Source organism: Mesoplodon bidens (genome assembly GCF_964165515.1).
Source record: "Mesoplodon bidens genome assembly, chromosome: 18".
Classification (NCBI taxonomy): Eukaryota; Metazoa; Chordata; class Mammalia; order Artiodactyla; family Ziphiidae; genus Mesoplodon; species Mesoplodon bidens.
Genome location: NC_138175.1, coordinates 7,875,455 through 7,897,426, shown reverse-complemented (window position 1 = coordinate 7,897,426; position 21,972 = coordinate 7,875,455). Strand labels below are relative to the sequence as shown.

Here is a 21,972-nt window from a genome sequence, read left to right as displayed (position 1 = left end):
CCAGGAGACCAGGCCTCCAAGAGTGGCTGCGCGGGCTCAGGAGACAGAACTATGAGGGTGCTTGGCTAGACCTTCTGGTTTAGGAAGGCCGCTTTCCATCTGTGATCCCTGCTGGCACCCCTCCCTCACAGTCCCGTGGAGCCCCACCCCCGAGCAGATTCCAGGCTCTGCTGGCAGATGGGAGCCCCCGAGGTCAGAAGGTACAATGCTCTTGTTAAATGGAACTCCCATTAATTAAGCCAATAAAGGGATATAGGGTCTGGCTTGGGATCCTAGAATGCAGACCTGGGGGTGGTCTAGGCATTTGAGTTTGCCATCTCATATTACAGAGGACTGCGAGCCCCAGGGGGATCAGGTGACATGCCCACGGCTCACAGGAGGTTCCCTCTGCACACCTGGTCCAGGCTGGCACCTTTGCTGGGATTCACACCTGTATCCTGCCTCCCAGGCCCGGGTGCCTTTCCTTTCAGTTTGGTTTGTGTTCCATTTGTTTGGTGAAGAAAAGAACGACCCCACAACCCAGAGCATCCCTCCCACCAGCCAGCTGTTTACAGTGTGCACAGGTGGCCACAAGAAAGGTGGCCGACGCTTGCATGTAACTCATTATAACCCAGCCCCAGGCCTGGGTGGGGAGGCCTTTTGGCCAGCGGGTGACTCATCCTTGCAGAGGAATAAGAAAACCGAATAGTCCTGAGTACCTTCGTGATGGATGCTGAGCAAGGTACTTGGACTCCTGCAGGATTTCCCTTGGTCTCTCCCTTCCCTCTAATAACAGAGTAGGCAGCCAGTCTAAGAGGCCTGTGTCTTTTCGGCTTAACCCTGTGCCTCTGGCTGTAATGATGGAGCGTCCCACCAAGCCCTAGTTTCCCACCTGTACAATGGGAATCGTACAGCCTACCTTGACTCTCACAATCTGTCACATTACCATAGACACTTAGTCTCACTCCCAGGTGTTTCAGAACGGACAATGCCAAAAGAAATTCATAGAAACCCCATGAAATACACGTCAAATGATGGTTCTCAGCAACATATCAAAGCTTAACCTTGGGAAGCTAGCCCACTGCCTGGGAGCTTGACAGAAGTGCAGGGCCTCGGGCCCCCCGCCACAGGCTGAGTCACACTCCACATTTTGTCATGACCCCCAGATGATCCGCGTGCACGTGAAAGTGAGGATCATTGCTCCAGAGCAGGGGTTGGCAAACGTTTTCCATAAAGGTCCACAAAATAAGTATTTGAGGCTTTGCCACCTGTATGGTCTCCGTTGCGTCTGCTCAACTCTGAATCTCGAAAGCAAAGCAGCCGTGGACCCTGCAGGGGCCACGCTCCCGATAAACCTCTGTGTAGAAAGCAGGTGGAGGCTGGGTTAGCCCCGTGTTGGAGTTGCACACGCCTGGCCAGAGGCCCAGCGGTCCAGAGGCCCAGAGCCTGGGGGTGCGGTGGTTTTGGATGCCAGACCAGATCTCACGGGGGAAGGGCCCCGTCCCTGCATCGGCCACAGGCAGCAGCCCTTCACCCGGTTTGCTGTCGGCTCTCATTCGAAGGTTCTTCTCAGCGGCCGGGTGGGTTTGAGAGGCCGCGCTGCAGGAGATGGCGGCCCCGTCGGGGGCCGCCAGGCCCTGCGCTGTCCCTGAGGCTGGCTTCTCTCTAGGGAGCCCCCTGAAGCACATGGAGGCGTTCTGCTCCATCGCCTCGCGCTCGCTCCTCTCCCCGAGCTATTACCACAGCTTCGGACTCACCGAGAGCTACATCGTTTTCCTCGAGCAGCCTTTCAAGGTGGATATCCTCAAGATGGCAACCGCCTACCTCCGGGGCGTGAGCTGGGCTTCCTGTCTGGCTTTCCACAGGGAGGACAAGGTAAGGCAGGGCCAGCGACCCCGCAGCACGAGGACGGCCAGAGCAAGGTGGAGGTCAGCAGGCAGGGGCGGCTTCGGGAGGGAGGCTGCCAGCTGCCACGCAGTCTCCCCAGAGGCATGAGCCGACCTTCCAGCGAGTTCTGAAGCTGGGATGGTCCTTCACAGTGGTCCCCAGTTAGGGCAAGGGGCTGGGCCTTTATGCCCCGACGTCCATAAGTCAGTAGAGCAGACCATCCCCAGAAGAGCATGTGACCTTGGGCGAGGCAGCCTCAGCAGCCAAGGCAGCCCTTACTCGCCCAGCAGCAAAGGGACTGCTCCTCAGCCCTGACCGGTACCTGGCCTCCTCCAGCCTCCGCCATCCATTGACAAGGCCCTTTCAGCATCCCTGCTGGGGGGCGGGGAGGGGGTGTCACAGATTATTTAGACATCATGATGATAGAGCGTCCCACCGGATGGTGTAACAGAAACGTCTTCAATTTAGGTACACCTGAGTGGAGTGCTGAGAATATCTGTGTGCCTGTATGTACGTGTACCTCTCTGTATATGTGGTGTCTGCATGTGTGTATGTATGTATACATGTGGGTATGAATACATTATTCATGTATAGGTGTATGTATGTATTTATTTGCTATTGTTACTTGTGAAAAATAATCAAGTAATTCTCCGTGCCATCTATTCAAATAGCACACAAGCGTAGAAAGCAACAGATCAAGTCCCCTTCCTCCTCTCCATCCCATTCCTCCCACCTCCCCGTCCAGCCCCCTCCAGAGGGAGCCACCACCATCCATCCGACCCCCTTCTACTCCTCTTTCTGTGCACCACGTGCATCTTCATGTTCCCATACAAATCTGTGTCCCGTGTGTGGCTGCCACCTCTATGACGCCTGTATTCTCAAGGAGGAGAGTGAGGTCCTCGAGGGAACAAAGGGGTTAGGCGAGATCCCTCCTCTGCTCAGAACCTTCTGGTGATTTCCCGTCTTCCTCAGAGTAAGACCCAAAGGCTTCACTCACCAGCCCATAGAGGCCCACATGCCCTCATCCCAACCGCTGGCTTCCTGCTCGCGTGGTCGCCTCCTACACCTCAAACCTGCTAAACACGTTCCTGCCTCAGGGCCTTTGATTTTGTGTCCCCTCCACCTGGAATGTTCTTCCCCAGATGGCTTCCTCCCTTGATCAGTCCCGGTCTCGCTCTACGCTCCCCCATCCCTGAGGCCTGCCTGTCCATCACAGACCCCCCCCCCCGACAGGCTTTCTCCACCCCCCACTCCATGTTCTCAGTCGTGCTCATCCATCATCCCTGACACGTTGTATATATTGATCACTGACCTTGGCCTCACCCCCACTGAAGTATATGCTCCATGAAAGTGGGCAGGTGGTTTTATTTTCTCTCTCCAGTTCCCCAGAAAGTGTCTGATGTGTCTTAGGCGCTCATATGAATGTCTGTGGACTGAATGAGCTGGGCGAGGGGGCCAGCAGGGAGCCAGCAGAAGTGGGTTTGCTCCGCAGGACCACGAGCGTCCTGCCGGCAGGAGTGTCAGGGGCCCCTAGGCCTCCGGTCTGCAGCCCCCGGGGACCTCTGGCCCTGGAGAGTCCCACAGTGAGGAGACAGAGCCCCTGAGGACGGGGCACAGAGCCCTGGGAAGGGCTCTGGAATGCATTTGGAGAACTTTCCGAGAAGTCCCTGTGGCTGACCCTGGGATTGGGTTTATGGGGAAGAAAGCCTACAGTAACCAGGCCTGTGTTCACCTCCCCACACCCACCCTCCCCCACAATGCCCTCCTCCTCTGTACACTACTACTCGCCCCTCCCCCACTTAACTGCAAAGCCTGATTCTGGGAAAGGGGAGAAAGAAGCAATGAGCCAGAGGAGGTGGGGAAATGGCAGCCTGGAGCAGCCTCTCCCTCCTTTCAGAAGGAGGATGGTTAGGCCAGAGCTGCCAAATGAAAGAAAATACCCCTACCCCCTTGGATTAGGCAACTGGAGCTGGAGATATGGCTACTTGCCACCCAGAGTGATACTGCCTGTGACACCCAGAGGTGCATGAGGATGCCTAATGAGCCGATACTCACGTGGGCTCCTTGACTAGACTGGTCACTCAGCACCGCAGCCCTCCAGGGCAGCCGGGTTACTGGGAAAACCACACCTGCAGTGGGCAAAAGTCAGGAGAGGGGACCCAGTAGGGGCTTTAGGGGCTCTGGCCACCACTGGGGCCTGAGGAGCCTTAGAGGGCTGGACCTGACTGTTTCTCCCCAACCTGGCCTGGCCTGGGAGCTGGCCTGTCGCTGCCCACCTGGATCACAGTCAAGTGAGGGCTGGGGAGATGGTACACTCTCAGATCCTGTATCTCCCCGGGTACTGTCCTCCTGGTGAGGGAGGGGCCCTGGCAGCAAAACTCCCCTCCTCCCTCAGCACTTCTGCGTGCGTCTGGAGGTGGTACAGAGAGGCTCTTAAAGGGGAGGGAATGCTTCAGGGTCACTAGCAAGTGGATGGCAGGGCTGGGTCTTGTCCCCTGCCTGATGCCACTGTGTTGGGCCTGCAGAGGAAGAGCTGACCACTGATGTGCATCTCCTTTCAGACTTACATTCACATCATTGACCAAAGGACGAGGAAGCCCGTGCTGACCAAATTTTACACGGACCCCATGGTGGTGTTTCATCACGTCAGCGCCTACGAAGAGGACGGCTGCCTTCTGTTCGACGTCATTGCCTACGAGGACAGCAGCCTTTACCAGCTCTTCTACTTGGCCAACCTGAACAAGGACTTCGAGGAGAACTCCAGGCTCACCTCCGTCCCAGCCCTCAAGAGGTTCGCAGTGCCCCTCCACGTGGACAAGGTAATGGCTTGAGTCCTGGGAGATGTGAGCCCACTCAGGAAGTGACTTTGGCTCTAATTTCGTTAATATTGAAATTCAAAATGAGCTGTTCTTTTCTTTTTTTGGCTGTGTTGGGTCTTCGTTGCTGCACGTGGGCTTTCTCTAATTAACGCGAGCAGGGGCTACTCCTCATCGCGGTGCATGAGCTGCTCATTGCGGTGGCTTCTCTTGTTGCAGAGCATGGGCTCTGGGCACACGGGCTTCAGTAGTTGTGGCATGTGGGCTCAGTAGTTGTGGCTCGTGGGCTCTAGAGCGCAGGCTCAGTAGTTGTGGCGCATGGGCTTAGTTGCTCCGTGGCATGTGGGATCTTCCTGGACCAGGGCTCGAACCCTTGTCCCCTGCATTGGCAGGCAGATTCTTAACCACTGTGCCACCAGGGAAGTCCCCAAATGAGCTGTTCTTAAAGAAAGACAGAAAATGCTTTCATTATTTTCCCAAATATGGTATATATTCAAGGTAGAAACTTTAGAAAATATAGATTAAGTTAAAAGGAAAAAAAATTACCATAAACCCATTGTGGATATATTTGTATTGCCTCCCAAGTCTCTCTCTATATATAGATAAATAGATAGATAAGCAAGTAGACAGAAAGATATACATACACAATATATATTGATATGTATGTATATAATATATATACATATTGTATATATATCTCAAAGCTGTTCAAAATTATGTACAGTATAATTTTCTTTTCTAAAATTAGTATTTAACATATAAATACGTATTTCCTAATTTTGGAGAAGAAAACTATACTGTACACAATTTTTAACAGCTTTAATGAAACATAATTCACATACCATACTATTCACCCATTTTCACTCATTTAAAGTGTACAATTTGGGGCTTCCCTGGTGGCGCAGTGGTTAAGAATCCGCCTGCCAATGCAGGGGACGAGGGTTCGAGCCCTGGTCCCGGAAGATCCCACATGCGGAGGAGCAACTAAGCCCATGAGCCACAACTACTGAACCCACACACCTAGAGCCCGTGCTCCGCAACAAGAGAAGCCACCACAATGAGAAGCCCGCGCACCACAACGAAGAGTAGCCCCCGCTCGCCGTAACTAGACAAACCCCGCATGCAGCAACAAAGACCCAACGCAGCCAAAAATAAATAAATAAAATAAATAAATTTTAAAAATTAGGTGTACAATTTGGGACTTCCCTGGCCGTCCAGTGGTTAAGACTTCGCCTTCCAATGCAGGGGGTGAGAGTTCAATCCCCAGTCAGGGAGCTAAGGTCCCACATGCCCTGCGGGCCAAAAAACCAAAACATAAAACAGAAGCAACATTGTAACAAGCTAAATAAAGACTTTAAAAATGGTCAACATTAAAAAAAAAATCTTAGAAAAAAACAGTGTTCAATTCAATGGCTTTTAGCATATTCACAGAGTTGAATGTACCACCATCAGCACAATCAATTTTAAAACATTTTCATTTCCCCAAAAGACACCTTGTACCCTTTAACCATCAGCCCCCCAAGCCCGCCATCCCCCCCAGCCCCAGGTAACCACTAATCTACTTTCTATCTCTGTGTATTTGCCTATTCTAGATATCTCATATAAATGGAATCATACAATATGTAGTCTTTCGTGGCTGGCCTCTTTCACGAAGCATGTTTTCACAGTTCATCAGTGTTGTAGCACATATCAGGACCTCATTTTTTTTCATGGCTGAATATGTACATACTATTTTGTATACTGCTATACATACTATTTCCACCTACTTGTATATGTAGACATCTCTCCATGACATTGAATATTCTTCTATGACATCATTTTAAATATTGGCCTGACAGTCCATGGTGGGGATTCATCACCAGTTGCTTACCCGTCTCCCTGATGTTGAACAGTCCTGTTCTTACGTTAAAAATGACTCCTGGGCCAGACGTTATCCTTAATTAGGCTGATGCTGCCAGGGCTCTGGGTTTGGTTTTAAAGGCTACAGAGGCTTCTGGCTCCAGAACTTCCTGACTTCATGACTTAATTAATTTAAATGAATCCAAATTCAATTCAATTCAGTTTTGACGGCTCATCCTTACTGAATGCACTCTTTGTGCCAGGTACTTTGCTAAGCATTGTATTTTCCTTACCTAACTTAATGATCAAAACAATCTATGGGAGAGATCCTCAGGTTAGCCTCATTTTACAGAGAGGTTAAGGAATGTGCCCAAGGTCACACAGCCCAGTGGCAGAGCCAAGATTGGCTCTAAACCCTTCCTTGGAGCTGGTAAGGGGTATAACTCTGCTGATCTCCCGAGCAGGCCTAACTCCTGGAAAGAGTCCCAGAGGGTCACCCTGACCTCTCTCAGGGCCCTGCACGCCTAGGGAACAGAAGACACTCCTACAAGCCCGGGGAGGCTTCTCCCACCCTCCAGGCTCCTCCATGCAGGAGTTCAGGCACCTCCCAACCAGTGGGCGGAAGACCCGCATCTGAACCCAGCTTTGTCCAACTCCAGAGGTGGGTCCTTTCTCCTCTCTCCAGCATTTCCCCATCTGCAGGCATTTGTGTATCTCTGTCATGATTTTCACCGTATTTCCTATCACCTCTATTAAATTAACATTTACAAAATCATGTTTTCATTTAAATCAACTCACTCTTCCCTTAACTCACTTGGAAGGAAACCTATCACGACCCAGTGGAAAGGCAGCATTGTGCGCTGCAGATGGAAGAGCTGATGAGCGTGAAGGGCTGGTAATAAAGCACAGGTCCTAAGCTCTAGCCTGATGCTGTTGCCCTTGCCAAGACCTGATCTCTTCCTTAAAGAGAACTTGGAAAAGTATTAGGTGTCAAAGACATAGTGGCACTTAACTGAGACTCTCGCCTTGACCCAGTTGGAAAGATTGGAAGAGAAAAAGGGATTAACTTTCTCCCCATGTGATTCAGGGCTATTGAATGAATGGCCGTGTCCCACAAAATCATCATCTGAGCCGCTGGCCTCTGTGCCCGTCACTCTGGGAAGTTCCATAGTGCAGCGCTTGGGGTGTCTCCTGGCTCCAGGGTGCAATGGGGGGGGGGTGTCACAAAGCACACAGGTGGCAAATCCTGAGGCCTGCCCACCTCCACCACACCTCCCACCCCACCCCCGCCTTGTGGAGGCCTCAGCCTGTGGATGATACCCAGAGAGGAAACACTCCCTTCCGCTGCCCACACACTGCAGGATTTTATAACCTTTTATCAAGCTCTAGAAATGATTTGCTTCCTTGGAACCAAGCTAAGAAGTTTAGCACGTGTATTTTAAAAAGGCACTGCGTGAGCCATCTGCAAAGAAGAGCGAGCGCTGGGAAGGGTAGCTCCAGCCACGCTTTTTAATTGCTGTTTATTGTCCCTTAAAAATGTCTCCTTGCTTCACTTTCAAGTCACCCCACCTGCGTGTTGAAAGGGGAAAGTCGAGCTACAGACATGGCCTATGTGTCCAGATCCGGCGGCTCTGATTCCACCCTGTCCAAAAGCATATTAGGGAAGGGCCTTAGGGGATGCTGCCCTTTCTCAAATGCCCTTCAGTCTGGGGCCTTTGCAGGTCGCTGCCCCTCTGCCTGCAACCCTGTCCTCTTCCCGTGAGACCTCTGCTCCTGTCCCGGCTGCAGGTTGGACTTACCTGGGGGCTCTGAGACCAGCCCAGTGAAGCCACAACCTCCAGGGGATTCTAATCCCTGCCCGTCCTTCAGGTCTGGCATCCTGACTCCCTCAGTGGGTTTGTATATTCTAATGGCACCTGTAGCTCTTTGCTCACCTTGATGGCAGGTATAATGAGCTTCCTGTTAAAGCTCCCAGAGGGCTGGGACTCCTGGTCTTGTCAGCAGTTTATCCTGTGAGCCCATCACAGGGTCTGGTACTCAGAGGGTTCTCATTAAGCCCTTAGATATTTTAAATAAATGAATGAACGATGAATGAATGAAAAAGGTGAAGCAAGGTCTCTAAAAGGGCACAAGGTCTTCCTTTAGTGCTTGGAACATTTCCCAAGTGGAAAGTGCCTTCCACATAGAATGGGCTATACTGAAGTGTGTTCAAAAGTCTGGGGCCTCCCAGCTGCCCCAGCTTCTCTGGCGTTTGGGCCAGCTGGGGTCAAAGGAAGGAGGGGCCCACTGACACCCTCTGCCTGTTTGTGTAGGGTGGTGCGGGGGTTGTTTAAGGTGGGGCTGGGCCCCAAGGGGTGTGGGCGGCGCCAACAGTCCCTGCCAACCACCCTGCCCTCATCCTGCAGGGCTCCAGGAAGGGGCGGGGCTGGCATCTTGGAGCTAGACGGGGTGGTTCCAACTCCTGGCTCAGTAGATTTGGTTTTTGTCTTGTTTTCAAATGCAAAAATGAAGACCCAATAATAAGAGAAGCCACCATTTCTCGAGAGCTCACTCTGTGCCCGGCCCTGTGTCAGATGGCTTTTCTGCTCTTAGACCCAGGCCAGAGGGGCCCCCTGCTCTGGCCTTTCTCCATCAGTGTCCCTTCACTGGGTGAGGAATTCACAGGGCCACAGGGTGCCCACCCAGAGGGGCACCCTTCCGACCCCAACTGTGACCTGGGATCCCTGAATTCCCTGCAAAAATGACCCAAGCCAGCCTGCAGCAGCTGCCTCTGTCCTCCTAGGGCGGGCTGTGCTGCTGGATGCAGCCCTCAGACCCACCAGGGAGGCCAGGGCTGGCTGGGGCTTCCGTGCAGTGGCAAGAAAAGGAGGAGGGAAGCCCGGGCCCAGAGGTCAGCCTTCACTCTGCCACCTGCTTCTAGCTCAGAATGCCAAGGAGTCCTGGAATTCTGAATTCACATGCATCCTTCCAGACCAGCACTGGGCACTAGAACCTGCTGCAATGAAGGAATATTCTCTGTCCAAGCAGTAGCAGCCAGATATCTAGGCTACTGAAATGTGGCCAGTGCAGCCGAGGAAGGGAATTTTAAATTTCATTTAATTTAAATTTAAATAGCTATGCATGGCTGGTGGTGGTTGCCGTATCAGACAGCACAGTTCCACAACATTATGAAGCTCTGTGCATAAAGGAAGGCGGGAGAGAACGGTATTTTACTTAACAATTTGCTATATGTGGACATAGGTTTGGTGGGCCTCTGTTCTCATTCCTGGGTCCTGAATATTTTTGGCCCTGTGAAATACTTCTCACCGAATCTGTATGACAGTCCTTGGGGTTATTTATCATCCCCATGACTGTAGATGAGAGAGACAGTAACTTGCCCAACATGGCAGAATCATCCAGAGGATTTGAGTTGGGATTTGAATGCATGTCTGTCTGGCTCCAAATTACTGACTACGATGGTCTGGCCCTGGATCAGGTGTTTTCATAACCATTATTTAATTTAATCCTAACCACAATCCCCAGATGCAGGTCAAAGGGACCTTTGCTTGTACTCACCACCCGTCCAAAAGTTACAGATTGCCCCCCTTTATACAAAAGAGGAAGCAGGCTCAAGTTCACGTAGAAAGCTCTACAGTCATACTTCACACCCAAGGCTGCCAAACTCCAAAGCCAGTGTTTTGCGGGATTACTGAGATTACTGCTTCTCATGGGAGTTCCCTCGAGTTGAGGAATTTCAAAGCCAGACTGCAGGATTTCGTTGAATTCTGTCTGGAAAGTGATTTCTTCCCAAAGTTGAGCACATTGGCCATAGAAAGCTGCCAAGTCATGTTCGTTACTGCTGTGTGTGGAAAAATTCACAGTTTATGCCTCAACCAGTCTGACCAGTTTCATGCTGCAGCTAGAAAACGTCTCTGCAGACTGACTCCCTGAGAATCAAGCCCGGGACATGCACAAGAAGCCTGTGGCTGCCTCTTGACTAGCAAGGCACAGGGCAGGGCCTCTCACATGTGGGGCTGCACATACAGGTGAAGGCAAACAGAGCTTCTGCTTCCAAGTTACCCGATGTGCTAGGCACTAGACGACCTTTTCACGCCCTTCGTTTGATTTTTACAACCACCTGCAAAGCACATGTTCTGCCCCTAAGAGTTGAAGGAAAAGCTCATTGAGTCATGCATTTGCTCATTCCTTCAGCAGTTACTTCCTGGGAGCTGACTATGTGCCATGCACTGAATAAAATCTGATCACTGTCTTCACAGGGAAGACAGCATGAAAGAAGGAAGCAGGTCCCTAAAGGAGATAATTACAGCTTGGGACACATGTCTTGGAGACACTGCAGACTAACTTGTCAGGGAAAGGGATGTTTGAGCCGAGAACTATGGGATGGGAACCGGCCAGCCTCAGGGGCTTTGCTTTGCCTGCTGCCTGCAGTGCTTTTGCTTCTGAGCAGAAGAATCTCAGTGCGAAGCTCTGGGCCCAGCCTCTGCTCCCCTCTGTGTGACCTTGGGCAAGCCACTTTCCTTCCCTGGGCCTCAGTTTCCTCTCCTGTTAATTGGGATCGCCCTAAGCAAATCTCAGAGGGGCCCTACGGTTCAGCTTCTAGGATGCAGTAAATTTCCCACCTTCTCAGCAAAAAGCTGCTATTGTTCAAATAGGTTTGTTTTCATTATAAAAGCTTATTTTGGAAAGTTTGGAAAGTAGAGAAAAGTTTAAATGAGAAGTCAGACATGACCATACTTCTCCTCCTGTAACTCCGTGAATGCAGAGATCTGTGGTCTTGTTCCTCCTTCTCCCCCAGTGGCTAACCTGAACTCACCCCCAGGGGCAGTGGTAGTAGTAGTAGTAGTAAAAATAATGATAATAATAATACGATTATGTTATCAATAGCAGTTAACATTTATCCAGCATTTACCGCTAACCAGGCCCTCCTATAAACCAACTGCATGGATTATTTTATTTAATCTGCATAATAACTCGGAGACACACATACTCTTTATACGATGCTTGTGCTATACCTCATTATACAGATGGGGAAACTGAACTTCAGAGACACCAAGTAAGTTGTTCAAGGTCCCATAGAGAGTATGTGGGGACACAGGGAGTAGTAGTTGCTCAACAGCTATTTAATTAATTGTGTTCAGTCTCTCTCCTGAGTTACAACGATGCTGGTAAAGTACTGAGCAAAGTCTGATTGTCACCTGAGACCAAGAGATGTCCTTGATAGATATTTTTTCTCCCAAGTCATTTTTATTGCGTGTTTGTTTTCTTTTCAACAGGGGTACCTTTTCATAGGAGAAAATACTGAAAATCTAGAAAAGCCTAGAAAAAGAAATGAAAGTCTCCATAATCCCATTCCCTGCTATATTGTTACTATTTGGTATTTCTCCCAGGCTGTTTTCAATGTCATTTCTTTTTCTTTTTCTTTGTTTAACATGGTTGAGCTCAGGCTGTGTATGCAGTTTACTCTGCTGCTTTTTTCACTCAGTATTCTATCATGAGCATTTCACATGTTATTATGAACTTGTTATACACACCTTTTGAATGACTGATGCAGCCTTTTACAGATGAATCATCCAGTATTTAAAAAGCGAGAACTTATAAGTACACTAATTCACCTGTGAGGGATCAGGCAGCCCAGAGTAGAAGAAAAGATCCAGGGTTTTTAGGGCCCCCCCTTCTACCGCCCACCAGCTTTGCCCTCTTTGGGGAGTTACTTCCAGCCCCCAGTTCTCATTTCTAACTGAAAATACCAATCCTATAATAGCTGCTTCCGGTGGTTAATGTGAGGCCAGAACAAGGTGACAGACACTAAAGCATTTTTTAACATGTGCACAGTAAAACAAATATTTGATCTGGATACCAAGTTTTAATTTTTCTGGAAAACTGATTCTTTCAGAATGCAGAGGCGGGTTCCAATTTAATCAGACTGTCATCGACAACAGCAAGAGCCCTGAAGGAAAAAGAGGACCAAGTCTACTGCCAGCCGGAGTTGCTTTATGAAGGTAAAATGCATCCTCTCTCCTGTGTTTAGGGAGGGGCTGAATGTCCTCTCTATGTGATAACTCTTTCTGATGCAGAAGAGATGTGCGTTGACAAGGGACTGAGAGGAAGGCTGTTGGGATGCCCAGGGGAAGGCATTTGGGGACACTTCTCTTTCATGTATCTTCATACCCCTCCCAGGGAGGTACTTGGGTTTTCGTTGGACGCAGGGACTTTCACAGCTAGCCTTTCAAATGCTTCTGTGTTTTTTTTTTTTTTTGCTTTCTTTTTAAAAGTTTATTTTATTTTTTTGAATTTAAATGTTTTATGCAGTTTTTAAAGGTTACTTTCCATTTACAGTTATTACAAAGTATTGGTTGTATTTCCTGTGTTGTACAATACATCCTTGAGCCTGTCTTATACCCAATAGTTAGTACCTCCCTCTCTCCCACCCCTATATTGCCCCCCTCAACTGGTAGCCACTAGTTCGTTCTCTGTATCAAATGCTGCTGTGTATTGAACGCTGACTTATTGAAAGGCATGGCTTGTGCAGATTTCTACCTGTGCACACTCAGAACACCCTGCAGAATCGGTGCTATCAGCCCCATTTGCCAGAGGAGAAAATTGGGTCTCAGAAAGCCCGAGCTACACCCAGAACATAAACCCCCTCAGAGAGAAGCACCCACCAGAGCAGGGCGTCCCAATGTGGGCACTGCTGATACCGGGGCCGGGTCATTCTTCGCGGTGAGGGCGGCCCTGGGCATTGGAGGATGTTGAGCAGCGTCCCTGGCCTCCAACCTGATTGAGAACCACTGCCTTAGTATAGAAGCCCGTGGGGTGGGGACCGTGTTTGTGTGCTCAGTATTGTCACCGACACGTGACAGAAGTCTGGCTTAGAGCAGGGTGTGCTCAGTACTGCGGCGTGGAATGAACAGGCCTGCCCAGAACAGGGCTGGGGAGCGGCGGGCGGGGCTCTAGGCTGGGAGCCCAGCTCCCCATATTGCTGCCCCACGCCAGGGCCAGGCGTCTGGAAGGACAGTCCTGGGGACTCTGCTAGGACGACCTCAGATTTGCCCACTAAGAACCACATCTACACATGGCAGCCCATGGATCCCATAATGGGTTCTGTGTGGTGCCCCGGCCCCTCAGAGTCTTTGGAAGTGAATATAGACATGTTCGTCCCCATTCTTAAGGCATCAACTTCCACCTCTGCTCACCTGTCACTCACATGGGCAGATGGAGGAGTAAAACACTACGGTCGTTTTATTTCTGGGAAGGGAATTCTTGTTTATCGTAGCAACCTTGGGCAGCGCTGAAAAGCATGACCGGAGACAAATCCTTCATAATCCCTCCACCTGTGACGGCCGTTTGGAAACATCCACGCAGTCTTTCCATCACGTAGGCGTTGCTTGGCGCATGCCAGGTCCTCTTCTAGGGGCTCCCCAACTTCCCGTCCTTTCCTCCCCAGTCTCATCCTGGTCTTATCACATTAGGTGAGTCCATGCATGTAAGGGGCTTAGCTGAGGGCCTGGCCCGCAGTGAGGGTCCAGCTAAAAGCAGCCGTGATTAGAACACCTCTGAGAGGCAGGGGCTGCCATGTACTGTTCATGCGTTAGAACCGAGGATAGCAGAGCTGAGAATAATTCGATAACTTGCCTGAAGTTGGGCAACAGAGCCAGCATCTGAACCCAGGCTTCACTGACTCGAAAAACCCTTAACCTCTGCATTTATGGTTATACAAAATGCATACCATACCATCTAGAATGTTCTGAAATGGCTTCTTCCACTTAATGAACGTAGCCTGGGAGTTTTCCCACATCCCAAAGATTCTTCAAGAGCATGGCTTTAATAGCCGGACAGAATTCACAGGGATGAAACACATTATGCTTAACCATGGGCATATAGCTGGTCATTTACAGGGTGGAGGAAAGGGGTGTTCCAGACCAGGTTCAAGGGACCCAGGAGCATCACAGGGAGTCTCAGACCTACTCTGGGACCAACAGTGGGCATCTTTTTCCTGAGTTGAGTGTGTGGGTGGCCCCTCGTCCTCATGTTCGTCTTGACCTGTCTCTTGGGAATTTCGTGATGACTCGCCTGTGGGATTGGACGTCCTCCCTTCCTAGTGCTCCACCCCACATCCCTCCCCACTGAGCCCGATAACCATTTATGCCCTGGGTCCTCTTCAGGAGGCTTGTATGTGGCAGATGTTTCCATCTCTGCTGCTTCTTTCCTTGGACATTATATTTTCACCAGCAGTTGGCTCCAACTATCTGCAATATTTCATAAGAGGGACTTTCATTTCAATATTCAGACTTAGAAATTTAATTTGACACAACAAGCATATATAAATATATATGCATGGGCATGGACACATTTTTAAGGCTTTTTGGATTACAAAAGTAATAGGTATAATGAAAATTTCACACAATGAGAAACTTAGAATGGACAGTACAAACTATAAAGCACCGTGAGGAAGTTATCACCCCAGCAATGCTTCCAAACTTTTTCTCTTCATTTATAACACAGTGGAGATAATTCCATAAGCAGCCTTTTACATTTAATCTTATGATGTAGACATTTCCCCATGTTATTAAAATGCTTTGTAAATGTTACTTTTGTATAATGTTATTATATGATTTCACCAGATTTATTTAAATATTCCCCACTGATGCTCCTTCCACGGCTTCAGAAGTTTCTATTCACACCCACACATGTGCACGCACACACTTTTTTAAAAAAGAGCTTTAAAAAATTGCAGTAGCCTCTGATTTTAATCATGCAGTTTTCTTTGATTTCTATCTTGGATAATTAAAGATGTTTATACACTTAAAAACCCAGGTCTGGGCTTCCCTGGTGGCGCAGTGGTTGAGAGTCCGCCTGCTGATGCAGGGGATGTAGGTTCGTGCCCCGGTCCGGGAAGATCCCACATGCCACGGAGCGGTTGGGCCCGTGAGTCATGGCCGCTGAGCCTGCGCGTCTGGAGCCTGTGCTCCACAACGGGAGAGGCCACAACAGTGAGAGGCCCGCGTACCGCAAAAAAAAAAAAAAAAAAAAAAAAAAACCCCAGGTCTATCTTACCTTGCTCTTAATGGAGCTTCTAATGGAGCTGGGGTAGTTATCAGAAGTTCCCTCCTCCTGCCCTATGATCACTCTTGATCCAATCCAGGGCCTGAATCAAGTTCAGGGATCCTGGCTTGGGAACCGTTTTTGTGAAAAGGATGCCCAGCCTGGATGCCACAAAAGACAGGTGGTCCCAGCTCTCAGTGAAGGGGCCTTTATCAGCTGTGTCATTTCTCTCTAGGCTTAGAGCTGCCTCGGATCAATTATGCTCACAACGGGAAGCGATATCGCTATGTCTTTGCTGCTGAAGTCCAGTGGAGCCCCATCCCAACCAAGGTACTAATGCTTGGGAGATGGCAGCCTGTAACCATCATGTCTGTCTGCAAAGCTGAGTTCCCAGGTTCTCAGGGAGGTCGGAACCGAGGTCCCCTCGGGGTGGGGGTAAGTCAGAAAGTGACGTCAGCTTGGGACAAAATACACTGGAAGCAACGATGGACCATCCAGGGGAGAGAATTGCACCTTATGGGCTGTCGCTCAGGAAGGATGTGGTGGCTGGAGTTTATCCATTGATTTCTTTTTTGGCTGCATGTTTATTGAGCACCAGCTATGTGCTACAATGTGGTAGGCACCGAGGAAAAGGAAGTGAACAGGGAGATCCCAGTTCCTGCCCTCAAGGAACTCACTGTCTCAAACAGAGAGGGTAGAGCTGAAACTAGGAGGATTTACATTTTTTTTATTAACTGATTATTATTATTTTTTTTCTTTTTGCGGTATGCGGGCCTCTCACTGTTGTGGCCTCTCCCATTGCGGAGCACAGGCTCCGGATGCGCAGGCCCAGTGGCCATGGCTCACGGGCCCAGCCGCTCCGCGGCATATGGGATCCTCCCAGACCGGGGCACGAACCCGCATCCCCTGCATCGGCAGGCGGACTCTCAACCACTGCGCCACCAGGGAGGCCCTATTAACTTATTTTTTTTAATATTTATTTATTTGGTTGCACTGGGTCTTAGTTGCGGCAGGTGGGCTCCTTAGTTGCGTCTCACGGGCTCCTTAATTGTGACATGCAAACTCTTAGTTGCAGCATGCATGTGGGATCTAGTTCCCTGACCAGGGATCGAACCCAGGCCCTCTGCATTGGGGGCGCGGAGTCTTATCCATTGCGCCACCTGGGAAGTCCCTATTAGCTTAGTTTTAAATTGAAGTATAGTTGATTTACAATATCTTGTTAGTTTCAGGTGTACTGCATAGCGATTCATATTTTGGTTTTTAAACTGCTATTTGTTTGAACACTTGCTGTTTCCCAGGGACCATGCTGAGTGCTGTACAGACATCAGTTTTCCTTAGTAGCTTCAGTTTTTAGTAATAAAATGGAAAATCTTTTTTTAAATTTATTTATTTATTTTTGCGGTTCGCGGGCCTCTCACCGTTGTGGCCTCTCCCGTTGCGGAGCACAGGCTCCGGACGCGCAGGCCCAGCGGCCATGGCTCACGGGCCTAGCCGCTCCGCAGCATGTGGGATCTTCCCGGACCGGGGCACGAACCCGTGTCCCCTGCATCGGCAGGCGGACTCTCAACCACTGAGCCACCAGGGAAGCCCTCTCTATTTTTTCTTTAAATGTAAGCAGTGCAGAAATGTACAAGGCAAAAAATTAAGGTTCCCCCCCACACATACACACACCCCGAGTCACTCCCCACTAATCCCACACCTTCAGGGGAAAGAGGCCTATTAGAGATTGAGAGAAGGCCATGGACTCACGCTTTTAAAACAACAAAGGAATCATATTATGCTTTAAAGGTTTGCGTTGAATACTTTAGTTTATCTAATGTGTATAAAAATCGCAGTATAGTGCCAAGTACCAGATAAATCCAAGGATTTTGTTTCTGAAAGAATTCAGTGTGTACTGTCAGCTCTGCAGTGGCAGGAGGACCTTTGCTTCAAGTTGGAGAAGGAAGCAAGCTGCCTTCCTTTCTGCTGTTACTCTGACCAGAGGCAGATGCCATTTGGGGTCTACGTTCGCCAGAGGCCACTCCCCTCTCTCTGGGGCCTTGATGCCTTCCTATTCGCAGGGAATAAGCACGCTCTCCAACCACTCATTCCCATGACTCTCCCCTTTGGATGCGCAGATAATAAGATACGACATTCTCACGAAGTCATCCTGGAAGTGGGGAGAGGTGCACTGCTGGCCGGCGGAGCCGGTGTTCGTGCCCACGCCGGGCGCCGGGGACGAGGATCACGGTAAGGCTCCAGGAAGGGTAGCCCACTTGCTGCACTGTGCTTGTGACCACCCCTCAAACAGACATCGTTTAGGGGCAGTGACCGCCCCCCATCGCACAGCTGGTGGAGTCATGCTTTGAAGCCCAGGTGTGTCTGAGTCCAAAGCTGTGGGATGAGGGGGTCCCCCAGCCCACCCCCACTTCTGACACCAGCTGCAAGTTCGGGGGTCCCCAAGACCACCCTCAGTTTCAAGAGAAGAGCTCACAGAACACACCGAAAGCTGTTGTACTCATGGTTATGGTTTATCTCGGCAAAAGGGTGCAGATTGAAAGAGAAAAGGCGAGTGGGGCAGGATCCAGGAGGGTCCTGTGCTTGGGGTTTCCGCTGGTCCTCTCTTGTGGGGGTTAGGACCACGCCAACTTCCCCAGCGACGTCCACAGAGTGTGGCCAGCCAGGGAAGCTCTCCAAGCCCTGTGTCGGAGCCCGTGTGGGGCGTGGTCATGCGGACATGGTGACCTCCAGTCTTCAGCCCCTCTGGAGGTTGAGCTGACACCTGTGGCCCAGGCGTCCCCCTAAATCACTTTGCTAGGATGGGTTATATGCAGTGGCCCCAGGTAAACAAAGGCACTCTCATCAGACCGTCAGTCCAAGGGCTTAGAGGTCATCTCCCAGGAGCAGAAGGTCAGACCTCCCTTCCGGGGTGATTAAATTGTTTGCGACACAAAGGCCACTTCCTTTCCACAGAGCAGCACTACCCTTGCCCAGAGTATAGAATCTTGGTTTTTAAATCCATTGCAATGGCTGGGTCTGAATTTGTAACTCCTCTAAGCATGTAAGTTTTCCGTGGAGCACCTAGAAATGCTTGTGGCCCTCCTCTCTTGTCCAGGTTTCCACCTGACCAAATGGTCCTTTCCCTCTTTGATTCTGCCTTTGCCCCAGAAATGCCCTGCCGACCCCCTAAGGATGCTAAGGAGGATACTAGAAGCCTGGGTGGGGCTGCCCACGCCTATGGGGAAGGGTAGGCTGCCCCGCTGAGCCTGCCAGCTGCTTCCCTCAGCTGAGAAGGGAGTGGTTTTCTACCTGGGTCTTCCTATCGACCTGCACTGCACGGCACGACAAATAAGGGACCCCGTGTCACTGTCACCTCCAAGGTGGGGGATGGTTGGTGCCACCTCCTGCTGAGGCTGGCCTCCCCCTGGGCTGGGCAAGTGTGTCCTGCACAATCTCTTGTGGGCAGGGAGCAACCTGGTCTTCATTCCACCAAAGGAGAGGCTCAGAGAGTGAGGTAACTTAGGCACGGTCTGTCACACGCCCAGTGCATACAGAGGAGGGTTGAATTCAAGCTGATCTGACCTCAGCTGCTCTCAGCCACTCTGAAACCCGGAGGCCTTGGGAAGAATCACAGATATTTGCTGGAAGTTTATGGGCACTACTTCATTTAGCCCTCTGTCCCTTGAGAGTGGGTATTTAGAATATTCCCATTTTACAGAGGGGAAAGCTGCACATGCATGAGACGAATTGGACTCATTCAAATGTCATTTGAGTGCAACTGGTCCGGGTTTAGCCGAGTGACGGATATTAGCCTAAGTGCAGCGTCAAAGCTGATTCTCTATAACCGGAGTTTCTAAATAGTAGGAAAATAGCCATTCTTCAGTGCATGTAATGATTTACAAAGTTCTGTCATAACTGACCGTGCAAGATCCTCTCAGCAACCCTCTGAGGGTGGGGAGGATTATCCCCACTCTACAGATGAAGAGACTGAGGCTCAGAAAGGTGAGGGGACTGGTTCAGCCAAGCCTTCCGATTTCCCTAGCCTTTCCCTTCTGCTCCCACAGAATATCAAATTCGCTTCCCTTCTGTTTTGATTAGATAACTTACATTCAAAGGACAGGGAGATAGAGCTGAGAAACTTATCCCCCCAGCTGGACCAGGTTCAAGGCTGCACTTTAACAAGGTGTCTCTTTTTGTTTCCCCAAAGGGATTATCTTATCAGCCATTGTCTCTACCGATCCCCAGAAGCTGCCTTTTCTGCTGGTTCTGGATGCCAAAACTTTTACAGAATTGGCTCGTGCCTCCGTTGATGTAGAGATGCACCTGGATCTCCACGGGCTGTTCATCCCAGGTGCCGACTGGGATGCAGGGAAGCAGGCCCCTTCCCGGGAGGAGCGGGACAGGGCTGCTGAGCGCCGTGTGGCCCCAAGGACCTGACAGGGTGGGGGCCTGGGCCCTGGAGAACGGCTCCACCAGACTCAAGGGTGGTCCCTCCCTGGGTGGGGGGCAGGGGGGCCCTTCATTTTATTTTGCACTTATTCTTTCCATGGTGGCTTTGAGACAAAGTTACGGAAAGAGAGCTTTTATCAGTATCTTTTCTTTCATTTCATTTTGGCCATAAGAACCTTGTTGGAAAGTTGATCAAATATTTACTGATTAGTTCTAGTACTTCTAAAAGCCCCTTTCCTTTAGTATAAAGACCGTGGCCATGAATCAGCAATTGTATTAAGGCACATAATCATTGCTCCTAGAATGGGCAGTCACTGACCCACTGGAGAAGAGACACAGAAATATTTATCGTTGCTCCTCCCTCCCCAGCTTTCTTTCCCTTCCCTCTCTCCCTTCTTTCCCGTGGACCACATCGTGAGTTCTAGCTTTCTCAACCCTGTGCTGTTAGTAGACTACGTGGCCCAGAAGGTGTGTACTTTGTGGTCATTCCATGCAAGGCGTGGCATAGTATAAAATAATAAAACTTTAAAGCCTTTTCAGACCTTATTTTAATTTTACATGGCTTCTTTCCTCTGAAGATCTTCTAAGGCAGTAAAACAGAGGGTCAGAGCTAGACGGTTCATAGTCCGCCAGGTGCCTCGTTGTACACCCAGTGGGACAGCAGACTGGTGTGGGCGTCCCCCACTGCAGGAGGGTATGGAGGGGCTGGAATCCAGGATTGAGTCCTGTCTTGCCTGATGCTGAGAACCAGGGTGGCGAGGCGTGCCAGAACCAAACAGGAAAGGGGGTCCCGTCAGCAGAATTCCTTGGAGATTCATCCAAGTTGTTGTTGTTGTTTTGCTTTCCTTTTTATTTATTTGGCTGCGTCAGATCTTAGTTGCGGCTCCCGGGCTTCTCTCTAGTTGTGGCGCGCAGGCTCCAGAGCACGTGATCTTAGTTGCCCCGTGGCATGTGGGGTCTTAGTTCCCCGACCAGGGATCGAACCCCCATCCCCTGCACTGGAAGGCAGATTCTTAACCACTGGACCACCAGGGAAGTGCTATCCAAGTTGCTGTTTGTTTTCATCCAAGTTGTCCTGTGTTGGGTATGTTTTTTTCACTACTGTATTCTCTAGAACACTGCCTGGTAGATGCAGGCTCTACCAACAAATTAACTATTTGTTGAACGAATGAATTCCGCCAACAAAGAAATCCAACTCCATAATGTACCAAAAAGGGACGGATATTTTAAAAAGAAAAAAAGAACAGGATATTTTACTGAAGATCTCCTGGGAAGACAAGGAAGACAGTTCACATGGAACACTACCCCCAAATTCCCCACAAGGGTTCCTCTCCCAGCTGTCCCTGATCTCTCCTCTCTTTCTTCCCCTGTTGGTTCCTCAAAAACTCCTCCACCTTCCCAGCATTTCCATTTCATGCTCAGCTCATAGATCCCATTAAACAAAACCGCAAACTCCATGGATGGCAGAATGAAGACCATCTACTCTCCTCCTCTGGAGACCTCAGTACTTCCAGCCTTGATAAGATGGATTGGAAAGAAATGTCAACCATGGTGGCCTAAGAAACATGTGATGGAGGCCTGCTTTTGGGTGGCAGGAATGGAAAAGAGTTGACAAATGGGACAGTCACTCAGCTATTCATCATTTTACTTTAAACATTTGAGCAGAGGGTGGTATTTAAAAAATGCTTCCCCACCGCTATTCTACTGAATTCTCATTGCCAAACAATACCCAGACCTAGTCATGAAAAAGGACGCACTTCTGCGGGGAAGAAAAGTATGTCTGTGGTTTGCTTTCCTTGTTTAGGAAGACAGGTAAAATACCAGACCAATGAGGAAGCCTGGCACACCACATCTTTTCTTCTTGGTTTCAGATACACCAAAGGTCAATGCCGGGACGTCCAATTTACCTTGATCCTGAATTCCGTCATATTTCAGACACAGGCCAGGGTAATTAGCTCAAAAGGCCACAGGAGCCAAGACG

General features: G+C 49.9%; 1 protein-coding gene across 1 annotated transcript in view; it reads left to right on the top strand.

The window, feature by feature from the left end:
- BCO1 (beta-carotene oxygenase 1) overlaps positions 1-19,979 on the top strand; it is a gene marked incomplete at both ends in the record, with an annotated part of 37,553 nt that extends 17,574 nt beyond the window's left edge. Inside the window, 6 exons of the mRNA XM_081215449.1 lie at positions 1,649-1,854; positions 4,428-4,685; positions 12,415-12,520; positions 15,799-15,893; positions 17,681-17,792; positions 19,750-19,979. Of these exons, the coding sequence (XP_081071575.1) occupies positions 1,649-1,854; positions 4,428-4,685; positions 12,415-12,520; positions 15,799-15,893; positions 17,681-17,792; positions 19,750-19,979 (1,007 nt within the window). The remainder of the gene's footprint in view (positions 1-1,648; positions 1,855-4,427; positions 4,686-12,414; positions 12,521-15,798; positions 15,894-17,680; positions 17,793-19,749) is intronic.
- Between the last annotated feature and the right edge of the window lie 1,993 nt (positions 19,980-21,972).